The 23503-nt window shown below is 52.7% G+C and overlaps 2 protein-coding genes across 6 annotated transcripts; one reads left to right on the top strand and one right to left on the bottom strand.

Annotated features, from left to right (window-relative positions):
- The first annotated feature begins 16 nt into the window (after positions 1 to 16).
- Positions 17 to 9303, top strand: LOC141512445 (uncharacterized). The gene is made up of 4 exons (XM_074221387.1): positions 17 to 701; positions 1582 to 1682; positions 2207 to 4945; positions 8944 to 9303. Exons 1-3 carry the CDS (start codon positions 163 to 165, stop codon positions 2218 to 2220), a joined length of 654 nt encoding a protein of 217 aa, XP_074077488.1. The 5' UTR covers positions 17 to 162; the 3' UTR covers positions 2221 to 4945; positions 8944 to 9303.
- On the bottom strand, positions 735 to 22155 carry YIPF1 (Yip1 domain family member 1). 5 transcript variants are annotated; one of them, XM_074221384.1, is made up of 12 exons: positions 22042 to 22155; positions 20591 to 20654; positions 20361 to 20412; positions 18066 to 18146; positions 16332 to 16495; positions 15141 to 15221; positions 13052 to 13139; positions 10425 to 10541; positions 8845 to 9011; positions 7113 to 7295; positions 4150 to 4295; positions 735 to 1247 (listed from the first exon to the last, which is right to left on the bottom strand). In XM_074221384.1, exons 4-11 carry the CDS (start codon positions 18094 to 18096, stop codon positions 4182 to 4184), a joined length of 945 nt encoding a protein of 314 aa, XP_074077485.1. In that variant the 5' UTR covers positions 18097 to 18146; positions 20361 to 20412; positions 20591 to 20654; positions 22042 to 22155; the 3' UTR covers positions 735 to 1247; positions 4150 to 4181. The 5 variants fall into 5 exon arrangements, with proteins under 5 accessions (XP_074077485.1, XP_074077486.1, XP_074077483.1 ...); XM_074221385.1 differs by lacking the exon at positions 22042 to 22155 and adding an exon at positions 21465 to 21587; XM_074221382.1 differs by lacking the exon at positions 20361 to 20412.
- Between the last annotated feature and the right edge of the window lie 1348 nt (positions 22156 to 23503).

The following is a 23503-nucleotide window of genomic DNA, read 5'->3' as shown; positions in this document are numbered from 1 at the left end:
GGGGCGGGGGCTCAGACCCGCCCGGGCACTGGCCGGGGCGACCCCAGACCCGCTGCTCCCCGGGGCCGTGGAGCCAGAACAAGTCCCGCAGGCCCGGCCCCGCGGCCCTCGCCCACCAGCTGTGCCCTCGGGTCCCGGCTCACTCCTGGCGGCCCCCCTTCCATGCCCACCCACCTCCGGGAAGCCGTTCTGATGCCCAGTGACCGCCGCCCTCCCAGAGCCTCCCCTTTCCTCTCCAGCACCAAGCAGGAGGGCATTATAAGCCATCAGCGAGCACTTACGAAGTGCCCACTGCTCGCAGACCCTTCACGGGGCTCGGGAGGGTCAGGAAGTGGGGGGAGAGGCGGGAGGGCTTCCCAGGGGCGGGAGGCTGCCCAAGTCCTCAAACCCTCCCACCCCGACTCTGCCGGGCTTCCTTGGCAGATGCAGCCACAGCTTCCTCAAGCCCTCCTCCTAGGAGAGCAAGGGGAAGGGGCACCGGGCCAGCAGCCCCAGCTCCCTGACCTCCACCCAACGGGCACCACCCACCTTCCGGTGTCATCTGTCCCAAGACCAGGGGACAAGGCAGACGTGCGGCAGAGAGAGGAGGGAAGAGGGACACCGCCTCGGACAGTGCCAAGCGGCTGGCAAGGCAGCGGGGCAGACCAGGCCTTGGCCACAATGACCTCATTTAGGGGATCACCGCTGCAGTTCCACGTTGGGTACGTGAGCGAAAGACGAGAGGGAGAGCCAGGTCTTGTGTGAGGTATTTACTGCACCACTGACAGATCCAATAACTCAGAATCTGGGCCCCAAGACCCCAAGCCTGGCCCCATGAGACTGAACTCACAGTGAGCTCCTCTGAGGCCCCAGTAGAGAAGAGGGAATGGAGACCCCAGCCCCCTCCCCAGCCTGGATACATGGGGCAGGAAGGGTGACATGAGGCGTGAAGAACTGCTAAGCTGGCAGGATCAATGATTCAAGCGCTGTGGACACATCAACAGGTGATCCAGGGCAAAGGACTCCAGGAAACACACCAGGACACATGGTCACAGTCAGCCGTGGTGGTTGAGGGTGTCGAAGAAGAGGAGGAAGAGAAGACCTACACGGGGAAGAGGAAGGGGCCAGGCTGGGGCCTGCCCGGCATCTAAGTTATCTAAGAGCTGGTTGATCTTGACAGCAGCATCCAGAAGCCAGGGGTCCAGGGGTGTTTGGCCCTGTCTCTTGGGCTTCTGTGATCCCTTAATCCAGGAAACGAGACAGCAGTCCTGAAAATACAAGAGGCAGAATTGGGAAGGAAGCCTCCCCCACACTGCACCCCCTTTGTGATCCTGTTACTCAGTTGGCATGTCTTGCTACCATCTGCCTGATCCCAGCCACACTACCTGTGACCTGAGTGGCACCCTCCCCCAAGCCTCAGTTTCCTCCTTTGTAAAACAAGGGGCCTATTGAGTCTCCTAAGCCCCTGCACAAAGACCCACATGGCTCCATGAGGCTTCTCCCAATATCATCCTGCTCTCCCCCAGAAAGAGAAGGGAGCCACCCCCTCTTGAATTTACATTGATAACTTCTATTTTTTACATCCCTGTTATTTCCAAATAGATCCCAGTCCAGCCCCACCTCCGCCCAGCAGGCCTGGAACAAAGCCGGGAAACCCCCTGCCGCCTCAGCGACTCCTCCGGCCTCCCCGGAGAAGGATAGAGGCAAGTCTTCTCACCTCTTCTTTGGGCACAAGTGTGATCATGGTGGTTAATGGGGTGTTTACTTTGGAGGGGGTCCATTTACATTGTTTATTCACAGAACACTTCCCCTATTCAGATCCATATCTCCTATGGCACAGCTACATGCCCAATCCATGCCCACAACAGCTGGTGTCACTCCTCAAGACGGGCACCTCCTTTATTGCCAGGTCTTTGCTGCCACAGAAAGGGGCCACTGCATGTTTTGGTCTCTATGCCCCCTAGGACCTTTCCTTGCATAGTTTATCTTTTTTTTCCCACATGGTCCAATTTCTCTCCATAGCTGCCCCCACCCCCACCCCAAGAGACGGCCTTTAAAACAAAGAATTGCTTTAAAAAAAGCAAAAAAGGAGAAAAAGAGAAAAGTAGCCATGAAAACCAATGACGACATTGAACAAGTCACATCCAATTATGTGTAACATTCCCCAGCCGGGTCCGTTCCTCTTTATAATTCTGCCAACCATTCGTTTCGATTGCTTTGGCTCCAGTGACGCCGTGGTGACAATCAAGGTCAATGGTTAATGGATATGCCCAGAGCCCTGGTTGAAGTCTGCCAGACCTGAGTTCAGAACCTCCTCAGACACTTAGTGGAGGGACTCCAAACAAGTCCCCTCCTCAGTCTGTTTTTCTTCTGTGAAATGGGGCTAACAGCCCACCTACCAGGGCTGTCCCACCTCAGGAACATTGGACTCCACTTGTGTCCCACATTGAGGCCTGCCATTCCCCAACGGATGGGCATCAGCTTTGTTTCCAACCCAAAAAACCTGCTGCCCTAAGCAATTCTGCCTTGGCAAAGAACTAGAAACTGATGGGTAGCCCAGCCCTGGGGGAATGACCACCCAGACGACCACATGGGCATGAGAAAGAAGCTGGAAAGACTTGTGTGAATGGATGCAGAGAGAAGTGAGCAGAACCAGGAAGGTGCCGGCTGCCCTGGCGATAGCAGGTCAAAACAAGCCCTAGGAAAGAAGTGTAGGAACTGATGCCCAGGCAGGTCAGCCATGGCAAGAAAAATATGGAACATCAACTAATCCAAAGTGAATGGGGCAAAAGTACAAAAAAAAAAAGAGCCTGACTCCAAAGAAGAAATATGAGAAGATCCCCACCTAAGCCCTGGCAGAGGTGAGGTCCCCAGGGTTAGGCCATGGCACGTATGTTCAGACATTTTTAAATTATCAATCAGTTATGCCAATTTTTTCCCCTTTTCATTGTCCCTGTTGTTTTTGTCTTTTAAAAATGATATTTGCTATATGAGAAAGCCCACTGGGAAGGGAAGGAGAGAAGAAAGGGGGAAATTATAGTTCTATTAAAAAAACATTTTTAAAGATACTTTTTAAAAATTCTGATGAACAGTGATCAACCAGCGGCTCAGGACAAAAGAGGTTCCCCAGCTCCTGCCAGAGGGATGGGCCAAGGCAGGAATGTGCTCCAGCTTTTGTGGACTTTTCTTTTCCTATGGACTTGGGAAGGTGAAAGGGAGAGAACATTTCCATTCATTGAAAAAAAATTGTGTTTTTAGGTTTTTGCTAGGCAATGGGGTTAAGTGGCTTGCCCAAGGCCACACAGCTAGGTAATTATTAAGTGTCTGAGGCCAGATTTGAACTCAGGTACTCCTGACTCCAGGACCAGTGCTCTATCCACTGTGCCACCTAGCCACCCCAGCGAAAAAAAATTTTTTTAATAAAAGCATGTTGATTTGACTTTGCAGTGCTTGAGTTTTGTGGGTGCTGTTGTTGTCTGCCCACAGAACCCCGGATTTGGAGGCAGAGGCTCTAGTCCGAGCCCCTGACCTCTAAGAGAAGGGGCTGGTCCAGATGACCTCCCAGGTAAGAGCCCAGAATCCAGGGCAGGGAAGGAGTGGGCATTTCCAGTAGCACTGCCGGTTTACGTGGTGGTTATCTTGACGAGCAGAGAGGTTACAAACTATGATTTCTTGAGGAGAGCTTGGTCCAAGATTACAGTGGGGCCAGGTCATCCATCTCCCGCAGCCTCATCGCCAAGAAGAGGGATGGCTCTGCTGGAGCTGTGCTGGAGGAGCCACCCATCACTCCTATTTACAGCCCGGGCTCAGCCTGGAGGGGCAGGGGTGGCAGGGGGCCTGATTCACCATCCTCTGCCCAGGACTGCACAGGGAGTCAGAGACAAAAAAAGGAAACAATCCCTAGGAAGGTGCCATTGCTTAGGTCAAGAAGATGGGTGCCTCTGTGACCCAGAAAGATGCCTAGGCCAAAGTGATTTCTGATTTTAAGAATAAAAACAAAGCTCTTTCCTTACTGCACCCCACTTCCCAACAGTGAATTTCTGAAAAGAGGAGTATCAGCCCATCTCCTCTGACAGCTTGGTGGACACTGGTTTTCTGGTGGCCCACAAGCCATCTGGGTTATTTGAACACACTGAAAAGAAGGGAGATGAAGACCCTGGCATCACTTACAGTCCTCATTGCCCAGGCCTGGAGGGTCCTCTTCACCCAGCCACCAGGCTCGAAGTAGCTCCGATTGTTGCAGTCATATGCTTCTGAATAGGAGCAGAGGTAACCACGGGAGGATAAGCCAGCTCAGGGGCGTCAAAGAAGTATGCCTATGGAAAAGGAGATGAGGGGACCCGTGACAGGGGGCAAGGTCACAGAGCTGCAGTTGGAAGAGAGCTCAGAGGCGGCCTAAATCGGACCCCGGCATTGGGACCAAGCCAGTCTGGTTGTTTGCACTTGGGTTATAAGGGAGGATTCTACTGGTGGAGGCTTGGGGAGGTATTGACTGGAAAGCGTTAGCCATTTTTTTATAACAGACATCGGTCAAACCTACTTTGTTAAAAATAGAATGGTCTAACACCCAGAGTCCCATGATTTAGAGCAGGAAGAAACCTCCAAGATTGTCAAGTCCAGGAGTCCTTACTTTAGGACATGAATTTTTAATTCTGATAATTGAATTTCAATCTAATTATTCTTTTTATAATTCTCTATATTTTACTTTATGCATTTAAGATGTGATTTTGAGGAGGGGTCCAGAAGACCCCCTGCCCTGGGCTGTTTTCTTTAGCCACATTCACCTCTACCACTCCCCAGTACCCACTTTATTATGTTAAGGAGACTCTGGAGGGGCCTTGGTTGCCTCCAAGTTCAAAACCCCCTGGGGGGGGGAGGGGTAAGGGTCAGGCCAGCATTCTGATTCCAAATCCAGAATGCTTTCCACTATCTCACGCTGCCTCCCACAGTTTCCAGAGCACCCAAGGTAAGGATCCTGAAGACTGAAGGAAGGGTTGTCCCCAGATACACACAAATTGGCAGAAGAACCCCATTTCAGACCCAGATCCTGTGACTCCCAGGCCTCTTTCCACGGAGTTCCCAGTTCTAAACCATCCTCCTGGGAACATGGGATGTCCAAGCTGGACACAAGAACCAAGGGTCGAGGGTCGGCCCTGAGAGCCATGACCGATCCTCATTGGTCCCATGAGAAGACTCTCCCTGCCACCACAGACCAGTCGGCCTACGAGGGGGGCTCAGGAGCAGGTAGCACCATTGGCCACATCCTCAACCTCTGATCCTTGACTCCTGCAGGCCTCAGGTCCCCAGCATCTGAGGAGGAGCTTTTAAAGAGGGAGAAGTCCTTGGGGAGCAGGAGCTCCCCCACCCCAGTTTTCCTTTGGGAAGCTGTTAACCACAGAGCAAAGATCTGCAGAGAAGAGGGGCGGGAAGGAGGAGAGAGCCGGAGCTGGAGGAAGAGAGCCGAGTTTGAATCCTAATGGTCCGTGAATCCCATCCTGGCTATGCAGAGACTGCAAGCTCCCGAGGGGCAGGGGCTGGTTGGTCTCTCCAGTGCCCAGAGCCTGGGAGGGCATTTGAATCAATATCCTGCAGTGAATGATCAAGGACCATGGAAATCTCAGTTCGCTTTACCTGTGCGATCTTGGGCGAGAGACTTGACCTCTCTGTAAAAGGGGGACTCCCCCAAGAGGCAGAGGTCTCGACCTCAGCTGTGCTTTCACAGGGTGAGAACTTGCCCCCACTAATGGGTCACTAAGAGAGCTGCGGGGGAAGCAGACCCTTGGCCAGTGCATGTCCTGGGCAGGATCTGAACCCACGTCTTCCTCATTCCAAGGCCAGCCTCTATTCTCCTCCACCTCTCAGGGAACCAGACTCACAAAATTGGCTGAGGATCGGCCACATTTGAGTTTACAGAGGCTAGAGTTGGGCAGACCCCAGTGGGTATGGACCAAGGCCATGACTCAAACCTTCACAGAAGGAAGGAAAAAAAATCCAAAAAAAAAAAGGAAGGAAAAAGTTGCACAACAAATGAGACAGCTTCCTCCCTTTATCTTAAAGGCAAGTGGTGGTGATGATGATGATGATGATGATGATGAAGGGACAGCTAACTGGAATAGCAGAGTTCCAGGCTTTGAGTCAGAAAGACCCAAGTTCAGATTCAGTCCCTTAAACTTTGTCTGCCTCAATTTCCCCAGCTATAAAAGGGGTTGATAATGTACCTGCCTGCTCCAGTCACTGTGAGGATCAAATGAGACAACGGGGGTAAAGAACTAAGGGCAGGGCTTGTCACATGGTAGGGGGCTCCAGAAGTGCCAGCTGTGATTATTGTTCAGCATTAACTATTATCTATAAAAGCCTTTTCAGGTTTGACCAGGGCTTTCCTCAGATGCCTCCAGGGCTCAGGAGCAGAGACCTCTCCCGGGTCAAGGCCATGAGCTTGGGATCTCAGAAGCTCAGACTCTCCCAGCTCTCGTCCAAGGGAGCAGTGCCTCTTTTCCTTTACAGGCCTGATGCTGGGAAGTGACCTCCCCAAGGTCACCCAGACAGAGCCAGAAATCTAACCCAGGGCTCCTGCCACCAAGTCCAACCTTCTTTCCCCTGAGCTATGTGACCTTGGTGACCCAAAGAACACACTCTTTTCTATTCTGGTCATTTGGACTCTTTACTAGGCCAGACTGTAAGCCTTTGGAGGGGAGGAGGCCATGTAAGCTTTCTCTTCATCCCTTGGACCTTGCTCAGCATCCTGCACATCTACGCACTGCGGTCTGGAATCCCCACTCTAATATACCCAACAAAGAGTCAACCTGCCTTCACCTGGAAGACCTCCTGGGTTGGAGAGCTTCCTTCCTCATGAAACACCCCATTATTCTTTGGGACTGATGGTGCTCAGTGTTAGGGACTGAACTCAGCACGGTGAGAAGACCCCTCCTCATCCTCCCAGGAGGTGGCAGCCCCTCCTGGAGTCCACAGCATGGAGAGAATTCTGCCTTGGCCAAAAAGATCCTTGGGTTCAATCACTGATCATGGGCAGGAGCCTCCCCATCTGGGGTGGGGAAGATGCCCACTTGGGACCCTGCCAGCTCTATGGGTCTGTAGAACCACTGCCGACCACAAGGGGCAGGACCCGCCCTTACCAAGCAGCCCACAGACAGGAGGGTGTGGAGAAGGACGATGGTCACAATGGTGGCAATGGCGATCCTTCGGTTATCATCACGGACCGCGGGCCAGAACGTCATCACCAAGACAGAGCCCGAGAGGCCCAGGGCCACCATGACCAGGATCCAGCGTACAGCCTTCTGGGGAATAATCCACAGGATCTAGAGGGATAAGGAGGGACCTTTCAGACACATGTCAGGGGAGGCCACAGGTTGAGGGAGGGTCTCAAGAGCAGCATAAAAAACAGAATGCTGCTATTTCAGGGGGTTGTAGGTTACACCGCCTGAAATCCCATCAGGGTAGGAATCACTGTTCTCAAGAACACTTTAACTCCATCTGGGTCAGGGGGTCTTAAGCTGGTAGTTAAAGAATCCTTTTCTGGGGGGTGGCTAGGTGGCATAGTGGATAAAGCACCGGCCCTGGAGTCAGGAGTACCTGGGTTCAAGTCCGGTCTTAATAATTACCTAGCTGTGTAGCCTTGGGCAAGCCACTTTACCCTGTTTGCCTTGCAAAAACCTAAAAAAAAAAAAAAAAATCCTTTTCTGGGGTTTCATGAACATGGAAGGGGAAAAAGCAAACCCACCCTCTTTAGCTTCATCAACCTTTAATGAAATGTAGCACTTCCTTCAATGGTTTACAAAATATGATTCTGAGTAGGATCCCCAAGCTCCACCAAGCTGCCATGCCAGTGGGAGCCACAGCAACAAACTAGTGAAGAGCCCCCGGAACAGATGCCAGGCCCTGGTCACAGAGCAGCCTCCTGCCACTGATGGGGTGGCTTCAATTGTCTTTTCTGTAAAACGGAATTAACAGCCCTCACAGATATCCATCTCTGCCCAGGCCTGGGACACTCTCCCTCCTCACCTCTGTCAGGAAGCCCGGGAGCTTCCAAGCTCACTCAAAGACCTACCCTGCCATGAAGACTGAACTGCAGCCAGGTGGCTCAGTGGATAGAACACTAGGCCAGGAGTCCGGAAGACCCGAGTTCAAATCCAAAACTTACTAGCTGCAAGACCTTGGGCAAGTCACTTCCCCCATTGCCTCAGTAAGAGAGAAATCTCGGGTCTGATTTCAGACAATTGGGATTGATCATCCTTAGCCTTACTCCCTCATATGGCTGTTTGGAGGAGGAGTAAAGGACTATTCTAATGACCCCCAGCCATCTGTTCCTGAGGGCAGGATAAAGATCCATCAGTGGTCGCAGCCAAGACTCCATAGGAAAGTGGCTTGTCCAGAGCTTGTTAGTGATGAACCCCCTCAACGTATCACGTACTAGTGATACAAATGAAGAAGAATGGTCTCACAGCGCTAAGAAGGTCGAGAGATAGAATGCTTGGGGGGGCGGTTGGTTCTGGAACCTCAGGACACTCAAATGGGAGGGCAATGGGTGGCTATGGCATCACAATTCTGACACGTTCTAGGTGTGTGGGACAAAGAACCACAGACTTTGACTTGGAGGGCACCTTGGCAGTCAGCTGAAGGCCTCTCAGACCCTTTCTGGGTGACCACTGCCTGCCTCAATTTCCTTATCTGTAAAATGAGGCAGGAGGAGTGAGGTAGCATAGAAGGTCTCAGCCAGTGCTACCTGCGTGGCACTAGAAGTTGACTCGCCAGGGTCACACAAGTAGTCGGTGGGTCCACACCCAGCATTCTCCCTGGGTCACACGGCTTCCCAAGCAGGCCAGCGCCCCGGCCGAAGGGCCCACTTACCGCCGTGGGGATGTAGATGAAGAGTGAGTAGCCGTACACACACACAATCTCCAGGAACGAGTAAGAGACTATGCTCATCACTTTGCTGTTTCTCCACAGAAGAAAACCCCAGAGGCCGAGAGGGACCAGCCAGGCATAGGCGTAGATGGCTGTAGCTGCGATGGACACTGGGGAAGACACCGAGGCCATCTAAATGCCCACCCACATACCAGCAGCGACTTGAACTACTTCCACCCACAGTCTTACCCTGGACCATCCCTCCACTCATGAAGAGTTGACACCATTAAGTAACTGGATTAGCCAAGAGAAGATGCCAAAGGGCATTGGGGATATGGGTAAGCGTATCAGCCAAGGAGAGCGGACTGACGATCCCCTTGAAGGCCGTGTCCTCTCTCACACAAGATAACCAGATCTGACAGCAACCTCTTTAGCAAATTTATTAAAATGCATGTTGTGGAATGCTGCTGTCTGAGAAATGGGTCTTTGATGAATTGCTGGAGAAGTATCCCTTTCTTGTCTGAGATCCTCTGAATGACTAGGGCCACCTAGAACTTGGCCTCCTCTTCTTAAAGCCACATGAGGCTTAGGAAGGAAGCTCTCCCCTGCATTCTCTGTCTCCCCGCTCTTCCTCTCCTCTTCCTCCTCCCTTCCATCTGTCTCTCTCCCTCCCCTTCTCTCTTTATGAGGATGAGTTCATAACGCTGAAATGACCCCAACCTACTTTACCCATGGGCAGGAGAAGTGGGTATAAGAATTCTGGTTCAGTGTCTAACTGGGAAATAGTGCCGAAGGCATCACCCTCAGGAGGGGGCACAGGAAAGAAGGTGTGTCTTTGTCATTCATGGAGTCATTCAGCCAATCAACAAACATCACATACCTATAATGTTAAGCCCCATCCCCACCTTCATTCAACCAACCAATCACCTAACATTTATTAATCACCTAGTTTTTATGGGACACTTTTGTTAAATACTGCAAAGACAAAGCCCAGAATGAAAAACTCCATCATCAAGGAACTCCGTGCGACAACATCCTGGGTTTAAATCCCAGTTCTGCTGCTTGGATAATGAGTAAAAAAAAAAAAAAGAATCACAGTGTTGGAGAGTAAAGTCTAAGAAAACTGGAAAGGTATGAGTGGGGCTGGGACATGAAGGGCCTTGAACATAAAGCAGAGGATTTGGTTTGGTTCTGGATCCTGGAGGCAATAGGGAACCACAGAAGTATACCGAGCAGGTGAAGGTGACCTGGTCAGCCCTGAGGGGAGAGGGATGGAATGCCTGGAAGACACATAGGTCTTTGCATGCTCAGCACCTAATACAGGATAAAGTATTCACTCAATAAATCAATGCTTGTTCTTGCCTTTGTGCTCCATAAACAATTGCTGATTGACCAACTGAGACCAATTGAGAAATCCTCCTATCCTGGATGGAGGCCCAAAGCCTCCATACACAAACAGGGGCTCCCTGATGGCCAAACCCTGCCCAACACACACCAAGGCTTTACTGACAGGACCAGTTTCCCTCTTGAGAAAACCCAGATAGGCCGACATCAACGTCAACAACAAGGAAGGGTTCCCTGACCTTTCCGGAACTCTGGTACATAATGGAAAGTTTTGTCCCCGAAGTGGATGAGGAAGTTGGAGAGATTCCCACTGATGGCGATGGCAAAGACCAGGGTAGCACATATCCAGAAGGGTCCTGTGAAGGAGACAGGGCACAGGCAGATAAGAAACGGGTCTCCACACACTATCACATGCATACACGTACATGGGAGCATGCACACACATGTAGAGACAACATCCATCTTGGGTTAAGGTCCTCTTCCCCTCTCTCTGGACCAGCCCATGACTTACCTAATGTGATTATCTTTAAGAGGCCAGGGCCTCATCAATCATTAATTGGATTAAAGCTCAGTGAACCACACAACTTCCACTGTAGAACAGGACAACAGGTCACCAGGTCTCTGCTCAGAGAGCTCCAGAGATGGGGGCAGCCCAATCTGGTTTTAGACAAGAACCCTGATGGTTTTTGCTTCCATGGGACCTCTATTTACCACTAAAACTTTTTCTATGCCAAGTCAATCCAATCCAAACCACATTTATTCAATGTGAAAGAGGATCAGAGATAGTGAGCCATGAAGGACTCAAGTGACCCTCTAATTCGATCTCCCCCCTTTAAGAGGAGAAAACTGAGACCTACTAAAGTGACCTGCCCAGGATCACCCAGTGACTGCAAATATTCAAGACAGGATTCAAACTCAGACCTTCCCAGCTCTAAGTTCAGGCTCCAAGTGTTGAACATGGACAAGACCCTGGAGACAAAAAGTCAGAAAGAAAAACCGAGCCAGGGGTCCTCGGGACAAGGTCCTTGAACTGGGACTGGAAGGCACCTGAAGATTTAGGGGAAGGGAGAGCAGAGCTCTGAGGGGGAGATCAGCCACTGCAGGAGATGAGGAGGCCAATCCCTCTTCCATGGACAGCTCTTTAACTACCTGAAGGCAGACCCCAGACTCAAGCTGTCCCAAGATTAAGCCGGATTCCGTTTGGTCCCAGAGGCCAGAGCAAGGAAAGCTGGAGAAGCTGTAAAGAGCATCTGAGCTCAGTGGTCAGGAAATTTTTCAGACAATGAGCATTGTCTCATCAAGTAGTGAAGCTTCCCATCACTTAAGGTATTCAAAGGGATGTAGGAGAAAAGCTTTATGTTCAAGTGCAGGCTGGACCAGACGCCTCACGAGGCCTTTCACCTCTTTTTTTTTAAGGTTTTTGCTAGGCAATGGGGTTAAGTGGCTTGCCCAAGGCCACACAGCTAGGTCATTATTAAATGTCTGAGGCCAGATTTGAACTCAGGTCCTCCTGACTCCAGGGCCCATGCTCTATCCACTGTGCCACCTAGCCGCCCTTCACCTCTGATTTCTGTGACTTCTCTGCACTCTCTTCTAGCTTCAACCTACCCCGAAATGCCCAGACACCTCATTTCCACCTGTGGGCTTCCTTCAAGACTCAAACCAAGCTAACCTCCTTAGAAGGCCCTTCTCAGTCCCTTCACTCCTTTCCTCTCAGATTTTGTCCATTTAAACTGATGTATAACTTGTATCTGCCTTGTTGCTCACAGGCGACTTCCCTCATTACAATGTAAGCTGCATTTTCCTTTTTTTGTGATCTCATCTACTGGCACAGGGTAAGGGCTTGATAAATGACTGACTAGCTAACTCTCTTTCCACCAGTCCTCACAGGTCATGAGATGGATGAACATCACTCCCCAGCTCAAAGACCTCCCATGGCTCCTCATTACCCATAGGCTCACACAGAAAGTTCCAAAGCTTGCACAGTGCTGAAGCCCTTCCACAGTGCCTGATTCCCCCTGTTTCTCTTCACACAAACTAGGGCCCTGTCCCCTTCTCTCCACTGGACTGGGAGTCCCTTGACTGAAGACTCTCTTTTGTCTTACTCAAGACTTGGCTCAGAGCAGCAGTTCCCCTTCCAGGCCTGGAAGATGCTGCTGCATCTCTGCCCTCAAATCTCCTCCTTCACAAAATGAGGCATCAGGAGAGGGCTTCTACCAATGAGTCCTCAACCGCTCTGAAACTGAAGAGACGCAGATTCTGCTTGGGCCCCGGGGAGCAAAGCAACTGACCCAGGATCACCCAGGGAGGACTGGAACCCAGCTCTTCCTGCCAGCTCTCTCCCTCTATTCCTTGCTTCCTTCTACATCATTTTGACCAATGGACCATAAGTCCTTTCACCCACTCCACACTGAAGTCAAAATCTGCTTTCATTGAAACCAGGATCATGGGATTTGGAACAGGAAGAGACTTCAGAGACCATCTAATCCCACCCTATCATTTTACACAAGGAGAAACTGAGGCCCAGAGAAGTCCAATGGCTTGTCCAAGGTCTCACTGCCCAAGGTGTCCTGACTAATCAGAGAATCTTTTGGAGTCGTCATGGTGCTACATCAACTAAGGTCCTTTCAAGGCCATGATATTGCTGATAGTCACGGCTGTGGTGACATCAATGTCCTTCTTTTCTTCTCTTTCCTTGCCTCCAGGACCATCCAAGAGAAAGTGCCCCAAGGCCTGGGCTCCCCAGGAGAAGCCACTCTCCCATCCCCCTACCCGGGGGTCTTCTATCAACGCTATATTGCTCTCACTTCTCCCCCTCGATGACACCACCCACAGAAGGGACTGGAGAGGAGTGTACGTCACCCACCATAGAGATCCGGATTGCTTCGAATATGAAGCCTGACAAAGTTTCTCCCAGGGATAGGCAGAACCGAGCCTTTTATCCTGTCAAACACCTAAAAACAAGATGATGGAGAAGTCAGAGATGCAGAAAGGTGACCCAGAGACTGAGAGACCTCCTTTCTCTGGATCCTCATGGTTTAGCATAGGGCCTGAGGACTGCATAGGAGGCATTTTAAAAACACTAGTTGATTGACTGATAGTGTAAAAAAAGACTTGGGTTCTAGCCCCAGAGTTTGAGGAGGTCACAACTTCCCAAGGAACCAGGCAGCCATCAAGGAACTGCACAAGTAGGAAGAAGGTCATTCCTTTTTTTCCTCTTTTTTCATTTTTGCAAGGCAGTGAGACTAAGCGACTTGCCCAAGGTCACACAGCTAAGTAATTATTAAGTGTCTGAGGCTGGATTTGAACTCAGGTCTTCCTGATTCCAGGGCCGAGGTTCTAACCACTGCACAACTTAGCTGCCCCAAGAATATCATTTCATAGAAAATTCTTGTCTAGTGAGGAATTATAGTAAGCGTTTGTGACTATGGCAAGTAATCATGGCAGATGATGACGTTGACACCTGCTCTGGGCCTTCTCTTCAGGTGCTCCTCTGAGCACTCGGCCCACCTCCCCAGGGGTGACTACATCCCCGGGAACCGAATAAAAAGGAGAGTGGAGATGCACAACATTCTCAGGGCCCACTGCCCTGGCATGCCATGCCAACAAAAGAGAAAATCTAACTGACAGAGAAGAAGACTACAGAAGGAGCCGTGCTGCCCGACCCCCAGCGGGATAACCACTAGCCAAGCCTTTCACTAAGATCCTGTCTACACTTCCCTTACAAGGAATCATTCCTTGGTTTGAAGAAATGTATGGGAGGGGAGTGGGGGCAGGGTGGAATACAAGGAGAAGGGGCTTGGCAGTGATGACCTCCCCTCACAAATATTCGCTCGTTTTCACTTGGTCCTTCGCAAGAACCCAGGGAGGAGAGGCAGGTACACTTACTATCCAGACTTTACAGATGGGGACCTGGGGCTGAGAGGTTCAGTTCGAAGATGGAGGCAGGATTTGAACTCAGTCCCTCATGTCAAAACCAGCATGCCTTCAAATTTAGAGAGAGTAAGGCTGGGTCTAAATCCCAGGCTGCCATTTCCTACTGGAAAGCAAGAGTCTCTGGGTCCTTTTCCTCCCCTGGGGCACAATCTCTCTGATCTGCGGAGACCCAGCCCAGCCCAGCCATGATGTGACATCTCCCAATGAGAAAGCGACCCACAGAACCACCCTGGGAGGTGTCAGGAATGAGTTAGGGAGGCATCAGAGCCTTGGACCAGTGAAGCACATGGGGGTGGGCCCCCTAGTTCAGGCAAGTCTAAATAAAGGGCTCTTCTCCTGGGGTCCACAAACCAGAAAGGCTGGGAAGTTGGATGGGGAAAAAAATCACGTCTTTGTTTTCACTAACTTCTAACAGAAACCATCACTGTCCTTCACTTATTTCAAAACATTCTGCTGAAAAAAGCTCTGGGCAGGCTGGAACCCCCCCCCCCAAATCCTTTATCTGGACAGGAGGGCAAACCATTCCCAAGACCCAAAGCCGCCCCTCCCCACAAGTGCTCCGCACCATACCACACACAAACCACAAACACATACACACATGCATAAACACACACACACACCAGACACACAAACCACAGATACCATAGCACACATGCACACACACTGCACATACCACAAACATACTTCACACAAACTACACACATACACCACAAACACACACTAGGGGAGAGTGAGGTGGCGCAGTGGATAGAGCACAAAGCCTGAGTCAGGAGGACCTGAGTTCAAAGCCGGCCTCAGACACTTAATAATTCCCTAGTTTGGCGACCCTGGGCAAGTCACTCAATCCTATTGCCTTAAATTAAAAAAATTAAAAAACAAAACAACACACACTACACACACATACCATACACACAAAAAATAAACACCATTTCACACATACAAACAAATGCACGTACTAGACACTCCCCACACAAACACACAAACACACACTAGACAGGAGGTGAGACTGGTACACAAACCTGGTGTGTGTCCACATCAAAGAAGGTCTGGTAATACTCGAACGTCCAGAAGGGAGAGCTTCTCTTCTGTCCTGCCAGGAGCTACCAAGGGAGAAAGCAGAGGGTCCTGGATGAAGGTCCATCCAGGGCTGGGCACCCTGATCCTGGGTTTACAGTGTCCCTGGATAGAGAAGCAAGTGCCCCAGGCTGGGCTACCCTGTCTTCCAGAGCCTCCGTTCCCCCAAACTCCTTGGACCTTCAGTCAGACAGGAAAGTAATGAGCTGACCCTTGAGGACCCCAGAAGCTAGTCTGTTAGGGCTGGAAGGGCCTCAGAGGCCTCTGGCCCCCAGTCGGCCATCCTCTACTTTCTCACCTCTGCCTTTCCCCATTCCTGAAACCTCCTCTGGGCTGAACTCCTTCATAGATGGAAATCATGAATGAAAGAGTCCGTTTGCTCCTTCCCCTGAAAGGGGGGAGCCCTCCCCTAGAGCAGGAAGCTGCCCCTTGGCATCACTCCTGCAGTGCCCTGGAGAGAAGACCATGGCCCACTCTCATAAAACCACAAGTTCTGCCTATGGCATCCTCCATTGAGTCATCCAGCCTGCGCATGAAGACCCCCAGTGATGGAGAACCCCTCCCAGGCGGGCGGCCCGTCCCTTCCACAGTGGCCTGTGCAGACGTGCTCTCTTCAGGCTGAGCCAAAACCTGCCCCCCTAGTGATAAGCACTTGGCATACCCACCGGGCCCACTCCCCTCACATTAGAGAAGAGGAAGCTGAGACCCTCAGAGGGGAAGTGACCGGGACGAGGTCACAGGACCTTCTAGGCCAAAGCAGAGCCCTTCCAATCCGTGGGTCTACTCTACTCTTCCCATCCCCCCCAATCTTCTCCAACTGGCCTTCTATGCCCTTCATTTACACTAAGGGTGAAGACACTGTCCCTGTTTCCCTGGGGAATGTGAATTATAAAAGCTGGGCCTGGAATTCTTCAGCAGAAGGAAGGGCTCCCTAGGAGCGGAGTTTCTGGCACCACCAAGGGAAAAAAAGGTAAGAAGGATCCCCATGGCCCCTCACTAAGTCTAATTCAGTGTTTTAAAATCCAATTTAAATCCAAATTGTCTGGGACATTCAAAGCTTTCAGGAAAGATCTGTAGTGCCACCACTGCATCACTGCTAAAAGAAGAGTGGGGGGGCGGGGCAAGACCTCACTCACCTCTGTTTTATCAGAGTCACTGTTGCCCAGGAGTTCTTCATCTTCTTCCCTTCCAGAACCTCTTGGGAGGCCCCTAGGGGTTGGGGGCTTCTGACTGGGCTCCTCAATGGTCACTACTGTGTCATCCTGGGGGGCTGGCAGCAGATTGGCCGAATCGCCAAATTCTACAGATGAGAACCCAACAGAGAATAGGGCTATAAACTCTGTCCCTGGAATCCCCAAAGGATGCTGGGAAATAGGTCACCTTACTTACCCAGAATCTGCCTCAAGAAAGGGGCAAGGATCTCTACAACGAAATGGATTCTTTTTATTTCCTTGACCATTTGAAGAATTGTGAACAAATATAATATGGATTGAGAATAACTGAATTTCCTGCTCTCTCAGCCTCATCTCCCCTGCTAGACTATAAACTCTAGGAGGGCAGGGTCATGTCATCCCCAAACCCTCTTGACAACAGATTTTGGAGATAGCCTGATTCTCAGAGCTAAGGCCCAGTAGGTGGGCTGCCCCGGGAGCCTTGCACCTTGGAATGGCCTCTCCCTCTGGCAAGCCTCTGACACACTCACAATCCCTCTTGCCCTCAGTCATCATGACCCCCAGGACTTGAGACAACCGGCTCATAGCTCAAGATTTCGAAATGATTCTTGCTGGGAGGGGGCTTGCGTCTGAAGGTGGCGCTCCAGTAGTCATTAAACTTCTGATGGTGGCCTCTGTGATAGGTGATTAGGTTTCATTTCTACATTAGTTACGGGAAACTGAGGAGAGTAGTTTATCTTACAGAGAAACAACTAGGGAAGATGAGGAAAGACGCTATGGATGGAATCTGAGGAATGGGCTTACAGGTGTACAAGAAGCTAGTTTACACCTTCCTGGGAGTTAGGGGAATCTCTCTCTATGGAGAGGAAGGGATGGTCTGGCACAGAAGACAAGGGACCTTAGAATTAGCAGGTTACATGAATTAGTGAAGGAAGTGGCGCCAAGTCACGTTCACTCATCTGTGTTATCCCTTTCAAGGTCTGACTACCAGATTGTGGGGAAGGGGAGGTTTGATAAGGAATTTGAACCCACATGGGGAGAGAATTGGGTACTTTGAACAGGCCTTTCGACCTTGGCAAGACCCAGCCAACTGGGGACAAGGCAGGGACTTGTGTTTCTAGACAGGAGATAAAAAGCCCTGATTTCATGTGACATGTGTGCCCCATGGACACCGGTCCTTAAGGATGTTTTAATAAAAATATCCACTTTCGGGGCAGCTAGGTGGCGCAGTGGATAAAAGGCACGGGCCCTGGAGTCAGGAGGACCTGGGTTCAAATCGGGTCTCAGACACTTAATAATGACCTAGCTGTGTGCCCTTGGGTGAGGTGCTTGTTTCTCACACTCTCCTATCTCTAGTCCACTCTTTTCAGGGGCAGCTACCCCCAGGTTAGAGCTGGTTCAGGTCCGGCTGACTCTGCATACAGTAGGCACTCACTAAGAGCTGCCTGAAGGGTCCACACTATTTTTTTCTTAGGTTTTTGCAAGGCAAAGGGGGTTAAGTGGCTTGCCCAAGGCCACACAGCTAGGTCATTATTAAGTGTCTGACACCAGATTTGAACTCAGGTACTTCTGACTCCAGGGCCAGTGCTCTATTCACTGCACCACCTAGCTGCCCCAAATCCATACTATTGACAGGGTAGCCACTGTTTGTGGGTGGACACAAGCTTTCCGGGTGAGGTGTGGACGGAAGGTCATTACCTTCAAATTTCAGGTCATCGACAGCTGCCATTCATCCAGCAGGTCCCGTCCAGTTACAGAAAAAAAAAGTCGCACGAGGGTCTAAAGAAAAGGAAATTTGTTTTAAATGATGAAGAACTCAAGAATTGGGAAGTTATAACAGCTGACACTTGGGGAACCCATCGAAGTGGATAAAATGTCTCGACCGCTGTTGCCTTGTGAGGGCGCCCTGTCGATTGCCATTTCCCTGGAGGGGCAACCAAGACTGGGAGAGGTCCATCATCTAGTATGTATGCAGTGCTTCCTAGGAAGCCGGCTCAAGTCCCACCCTCCATGGTCAAGGGACACAGCCAGTTTAATCTCAATCTGATGCCCGCTGGGCACTCCTGGGCCATTAAGCCCCAGACCCACCCCCAGGCTGCTCTTGGGCCCCCCACCCCCAAGCTACTGTCTCCAGTAGAGATGGTGAGAAAAAAGAGGCTGTCCAGTGCTGCCAACATGGCAAGGTCAAGTGATGTATGGGGGAAGAGAGTCAGAGAAGGCCAGTCTGGGGTCCCCCAATGACTAGCAGCCACACCTCTGGAACGTTCATTCAGCACTCCTCCTGTTTCTAACTAGAGTCTGGTGACCCCAAGTACAATCTTTAAAATGGGGACCCCAAGGAATTATGTACTGGCCCTCTCCCTTCAATCCCTGCTAGAGAGAAGAGGAAAAGATGAATGAATGAATGAAAGCTCTCCAGTCGTTTCTGACTCTTGGAAGAGATACTGAAGGGACTGGCCATTTCCCTCTCTGGCTCATCTGCCCGATGAGGAAACTGAGGCACAGAGGGTGAAGTGACTTCCCCAAGGTCGCACAGCTAGTGGCTGTCTGAGACCAGATTCCTGTGTGTCCTGGGGTGCTACCTAGTGGTGGCTTGGGATAGCAAACAACAGCAATGATGGTCTCTGGCCACCAGGGAGGGACAACACCCACAGAGTGGCCTGACACACACGTCCAGGAACAAGGGCTAAGACTGGCTCAAGGCTCCAGAAATAAATTGGGGGAGGGAAGGGGAAGGAGAGGCAAGGTCATCTGTCTGGGAGATGGCTGGAGAGTGGGGGTGGGGTGGAGGGAGGGGTGATTGACCCTGGCTCAAGTGACCATGCTCACTCACCCCAGATTAGGGCTTCTTAACTGGGGGTGGGGGGGTGGGCAGCACAAGTCAACTGGTTTCCTTTGCAAACCTTCAGAGGGGGCTACAACACCAAAAAAAAGGTGACAAGTTCCTCTTCTGGGTGTCAAAAGGCCACAGTGGCCTAGAATGAGGAAGCTATGGTGATTAAGGGGGAGCGAGGGAAGGGGGAACAACCAACTGGACTTGAATTTGAAAACCTTGGTTTGAGTTTCACATCTACTATGAATCCACTGAATCCACTGGACGACCCTGGGCGGGTCACTTGACATGTCTAGGCTAGAGTTTCTTTCTCTGTAAAGTGAAGGGACTACCCTGAATGAAAAAAAGTTAAAAATAAAAAGGAGTGCCCCACCCCCAGCACTGTCATCCTCTGTTGTAGCATCTGGGGCATTCTAGGCTCGAAGGCCCCTTCTAGCACCATGTCCATTCTCACAAAACCCGCTTCTATCTGAAGACCCCCTAGGGGGTGGGGGGGCTCAATACCACAAGAGGCAGCTCTGCCCCTAGAGGAGCCCTCATTGCCCCCCAATCACTCATTTCCCTGGTTGGAAGAGGAGCAGACCAGCTGGTTTCTCCTAAGCTAGAGGGCATCTAGGTGTTCCAGTAGATAGAGCCTTGGAATCAGGAGAAAGGAGTCTTTGATTCTTTCTGCCTGTAGGACCTTGAGCAAGTCACTTAACCCTGACTGCCTTGCATCCAGGGCCACCTGCAGTCATCCATATCTGGCTCGGAGGTCCTTGAATCTCTGAGATTCTAAGATCCTTCCGACAGTCACAATTGTCACGCCAACCCAAACAGCTCACCACATCTCTGAGTTTAAAAGGGAAAGGGGGCATAGGGACCCCCTAACAATCCAAGATTTCTTAATATGGTGGCTGAGGTAGTGTAGTCATCTCTTCCTCTTGGGGGGGAAACATGTTTTTTAAAATAATATTTAATTTGGAGAACTTGTTTTTTAAAAAATATTTTGAGAACTTTCAATATCATGGGGGTCCTTTAGAATGAATTTTATTTTGTGCCTATAAAAACATCTCAAGGAGGGATCCATAAGGGGCAGCTAGGTAGCGCAGTGCATAGAGCACTGGCCCTGGAGTCAGGAGTACCTGGTTCAAATCCAGTCTCAGACACTTAATAATTACCTAGCTGTGTGGCCTTGGGCAAGTCACTTAACCCCATTTGCGTGGCAAAAACCTAAAAAAAAAACCATAGGAGAACAGTTAGGTGATGTAATGGATAGAACACGTGCCCTGGAGTCAGAAGGACCTGAGTTCAAATCAGACCTCAGACATTTAATAATGACCTAGCTGTGTGACTTTGGTTCCCCCCTCAAAAAAAAAAAAAAAGAGAAGGGATCCATGATAGTCCTCACCAGACTGCTGAAGGAGTTCAGGACACAGTTGCCTGGCTCCCGTGATAAATGGCTGTTGATTGACCTAAAATAAAAGACAAGAACCCCCAGCACCCATTTTTAATATACTGGGAAATTTGACTAAGTCAGAGGAGGAGATGACTACACTACCTCCCCCATTGGAGCCCTCCCAGGTAAAAGCCCCAAACCAAAGCCCTTTAAAGCACAGCTTTCCTGACAAGGTGACAATTCAGTCACCTCAGCAGAAAAGACCCAGGCAGGCCCTGCCCTCCAGGCGTTGGGGCTGAGGGCACTCCTTTCTATGAGACTGATTGCCCCTTTCCTTTGTCCATCCTCCACATCTGGCTCTCCCTGGTAATAAGCCCTCCCACCTGGAGCACCCTTTGCCAGACAGTTGCCCCCTCACTCCCATCAGTTGTTGGGGGACAATTATATATATCTATATATTTATACAATTTTAATAATAATATAATATATATAATTTGATTTTTATGTTCCCTCCCATCAGTTGTTGGGGGCTAGTCGGAATAGACCTTGCTCCCCATTGTCCTGGGCCAGTACCCCCGAGGAACCTCTCCACCTTCTCCGGGTACCATGCTCAATGTGGCACCCAACACAATGAGTTTGATGACTGGCTCCCAGTGTCCGTCAACCTAAGGGACTTTGGCCCACATCCTGGTACTCCCTGGAAGTCCGGAACCTCCCAGTGCCTCCTCTTCCTCATTTCCCAGACCCACCTCTGCTGGGTGACCCTCCCTCACACGTCCCTGGTAGCCCGCTCTGAAATGCCCGTCTGCTCGGTCCGCCCCTCGACTCTACATTCCAACTCCCTTGGCCTCTGTCTTACTACAGGGCACCCCGGCTGAACCCCAACCTGCACCACTCCATCCTCTGCTGCCGGGGGAGCCCACAAGTTCCACAGTCCGAACGCTGCCTCCCCCTCACTCCACACCAGTCAGGGGCTCCCGCCTGCTTCCCGGATCGGACAGGTGGGCCACCCCGGGCAGATGTCTCAGAATGAAGCCGGGGGTCCTCCACGCCCCAGCCCCCCGCGGCTGTGAGGCGCGCTCCGGGGGGGGCGGGGCTCTGAGCTCTAATACATTGTAGCCTTGCTATTGTTTGTCCCCAACCTCTGACCTCGGAGCGGATACAAAGTGGATACAGAGTATCTAAGCGAGGCGCGGAGGGCTGGGGCGGCCACGCCCCGGGGCCCTGCGGTCCGGCTCTCCTCGCAGACGGGGAAGTCGAGGCACGGGGAGGAGCAACGGCCCCCCCCCCCCGGGGGCAGCAAGGCCCCCGCCCACCTCCCGGACGCGCCCGCTGGTCCTCGCGAGAGGCCAGGGCAGGGAAGCGGCCCCGGGGGGCCAGGCCCGGGCGCTGAAGGCCCGCCCGGGGCTCCGGGGGGCGGGGACGGGCCGCTGTCTCTCCTCCCCGAGGGGCGCAGGCCTCACCTGGCCCGGCCGGGCCTCCAGCGGGAGGGGTCGCAGCGGGTGGGGGGCGGCGCGGGCTCCGCGGCTCCGGCTCCGCCTCCGGCTCCGGCTCCGGCTCCGGCTCACGCTGCGTGGCCGGCGCGGGGCGGGGCCGGCGCGGGGCTGGCGTAGGGCGTGGCCGGCGCGGGGCGTGGCCGGCGTGGGGCGGGGCCGACGTGGGGCTGGCGCGGGGGGTGGCGGGGCGGGGCCGGCGCGGGGGGGAGGGGCGGGGCCGGCGCGGGGGGGTGGCGGGGCGGGGCTGGTGTGGGGCGGGGCGGCGCGGGGAGGGGCTGGCGTGGGGCGGGGCGGGGCCGGCGCGGGGGGAGGGGCGGGGCTGGTGTGGGGCGGGGCGGGGCCGGCGCGGGGAGGGGCTGGCGTGGGGCGGGGCGGGGCCGGCGCGCTCCCCTGCTCCGCTCCCAGCCCCCACCGCGCTCCCGCAGCGCACTGCGCAGGCCCCGCCCCGCCCCGCCCCGCGCCGGCCCCTCCCTAGAGGCCCCCCCTGCTCCGGGGCCCCGCCCTGGCGGCTGGGCGGGGCCGGGAAGACGGCGCTCCCAGCTCCGCCCCCTTAAAGAGACAGGCAGCTGGGGAGCGGGGCGGGGCCGCCCAACGGAGCAGGGGGGGCCGTGAGTGGGGCTTCCTCCAGGCACACTGGGAAGCCCCCCCAGGCCCCCAGTCCCACATTCAATTATCATTTTGACCCAAGAAGAATTTGAGGGGGGCGGCTAGGTGAGCCCCGGCCCTGGAGTCAGGGGGTCCTGAGTTCAAGTCCGGCCTCAGACACTCAGTAATGACCTAGCTGTGCGGCCTCCGGCCCGTTGCGGCAAAAACAAAAAAAGAAGCTGAGGGCCAGGGAAGGTCTGTGACCCCCATGGAGGACTCACCAACAGAGCCCAGGCCCCATGCCCAATGCCCCCAGTCTCTGCTGTGCCCAGGACTGGCCAGACCCACTGGGACCCTGAGCAAGGCCGGTCTGGTGCGCAGGTCCCGCTCCCCGTCCTGCAGTAGGAGGTCACCTTTCCAGCTCCCACCTCCAGGCCTTTGCTCGGGTCCTAAGTCCGCCGCCTCTGGGCCGAGGGACCTCGGCCTGCGGCCTTTGCTCACCCGGCTCCCGGCCTGGGATGCCCTGCCTGCTCTGGGGCCCAAGGCCTGCCCTCCCTCCTTGCACCTGGACCCAGCACAGAGCTTGATCCGGCCTGCTCTGGTGCCTTTCTCTTGTCCTTTGGGGTCTTACTTCTCCCTCCACACTGACCTCCCCCACCGAAAGCAGGGGCCCTGGCCGGGCCCTGGCAGGGCCCTGGCGGGTGGAGCTGCTCCCTTCCCCCACCAGAGTGCTCTGCAAACAGCAGGCATTTAATCAACAGTTGTTGAACTTGAAAGCTCTGGGAGCAGGGGCAAGGGTTTGGGCAGGGAGTAGAACTGGAGGCTGGGCACCTGGGCACCATAC

This window comes from Macrotis lagotis, chromosome 2, assembly GCF_037893015.1.
Source record: "Macrotis lagotis isolate mMagLag1 chromosome 2, bilby.v1.9.chrom.fasta, whole genome shotgun sequence".
In the NCBI taxonomy this organism is placed as follows: domain Eukaryota; kingdom Metazoa; phylum Chordata; class Mammalia; order Peramelemorphia; family Peramelidae; genus Macrotis; species Macrotis lagotis.
The sequence above is the reverse complement of the archived record's forward strand: the minus strand, read 5'-3'. Positions and strand labels throughout refer to the sequence as shown.

Bases quoted from the DNA above. Each gene is read 5' to 3' on its own strand.
- YIPF1 (XM_074221384.1), bottom strand. From the start codon at position 18,096: ATGGCAGCTGTCGATGACCTGAAATTTGAAG. The intron at 10,542-13,051 runs GTGGGTGACGTA...TCTCCTTCACAG, and splicing joins AAGCAATCCGGATCTCTATG to GACCCTTCTGGATATGTGCT. The intron at 7,296-8,844 runs GTAAGTGGGCCC...TTATCCCTCTAG, and splicing joins TCATCTACATCCCCACGGCG to ATCCTGTGGATTATTCCCCA.
- LOC141512445 (XM_074221387.1), top strand. From the start codon at position 163: ATGCCCACCCACCTCCGGGAAGCCGTTCTGATGCCCAGTGACCGCCGC. The intron at 702-1,581 runs GTACGTGAGCGA...ATTTCCAAATAG, and splicing joins CCGCTGCAGTTCCACGTTGG to ATCCCAGTCCAGCCCCACCT.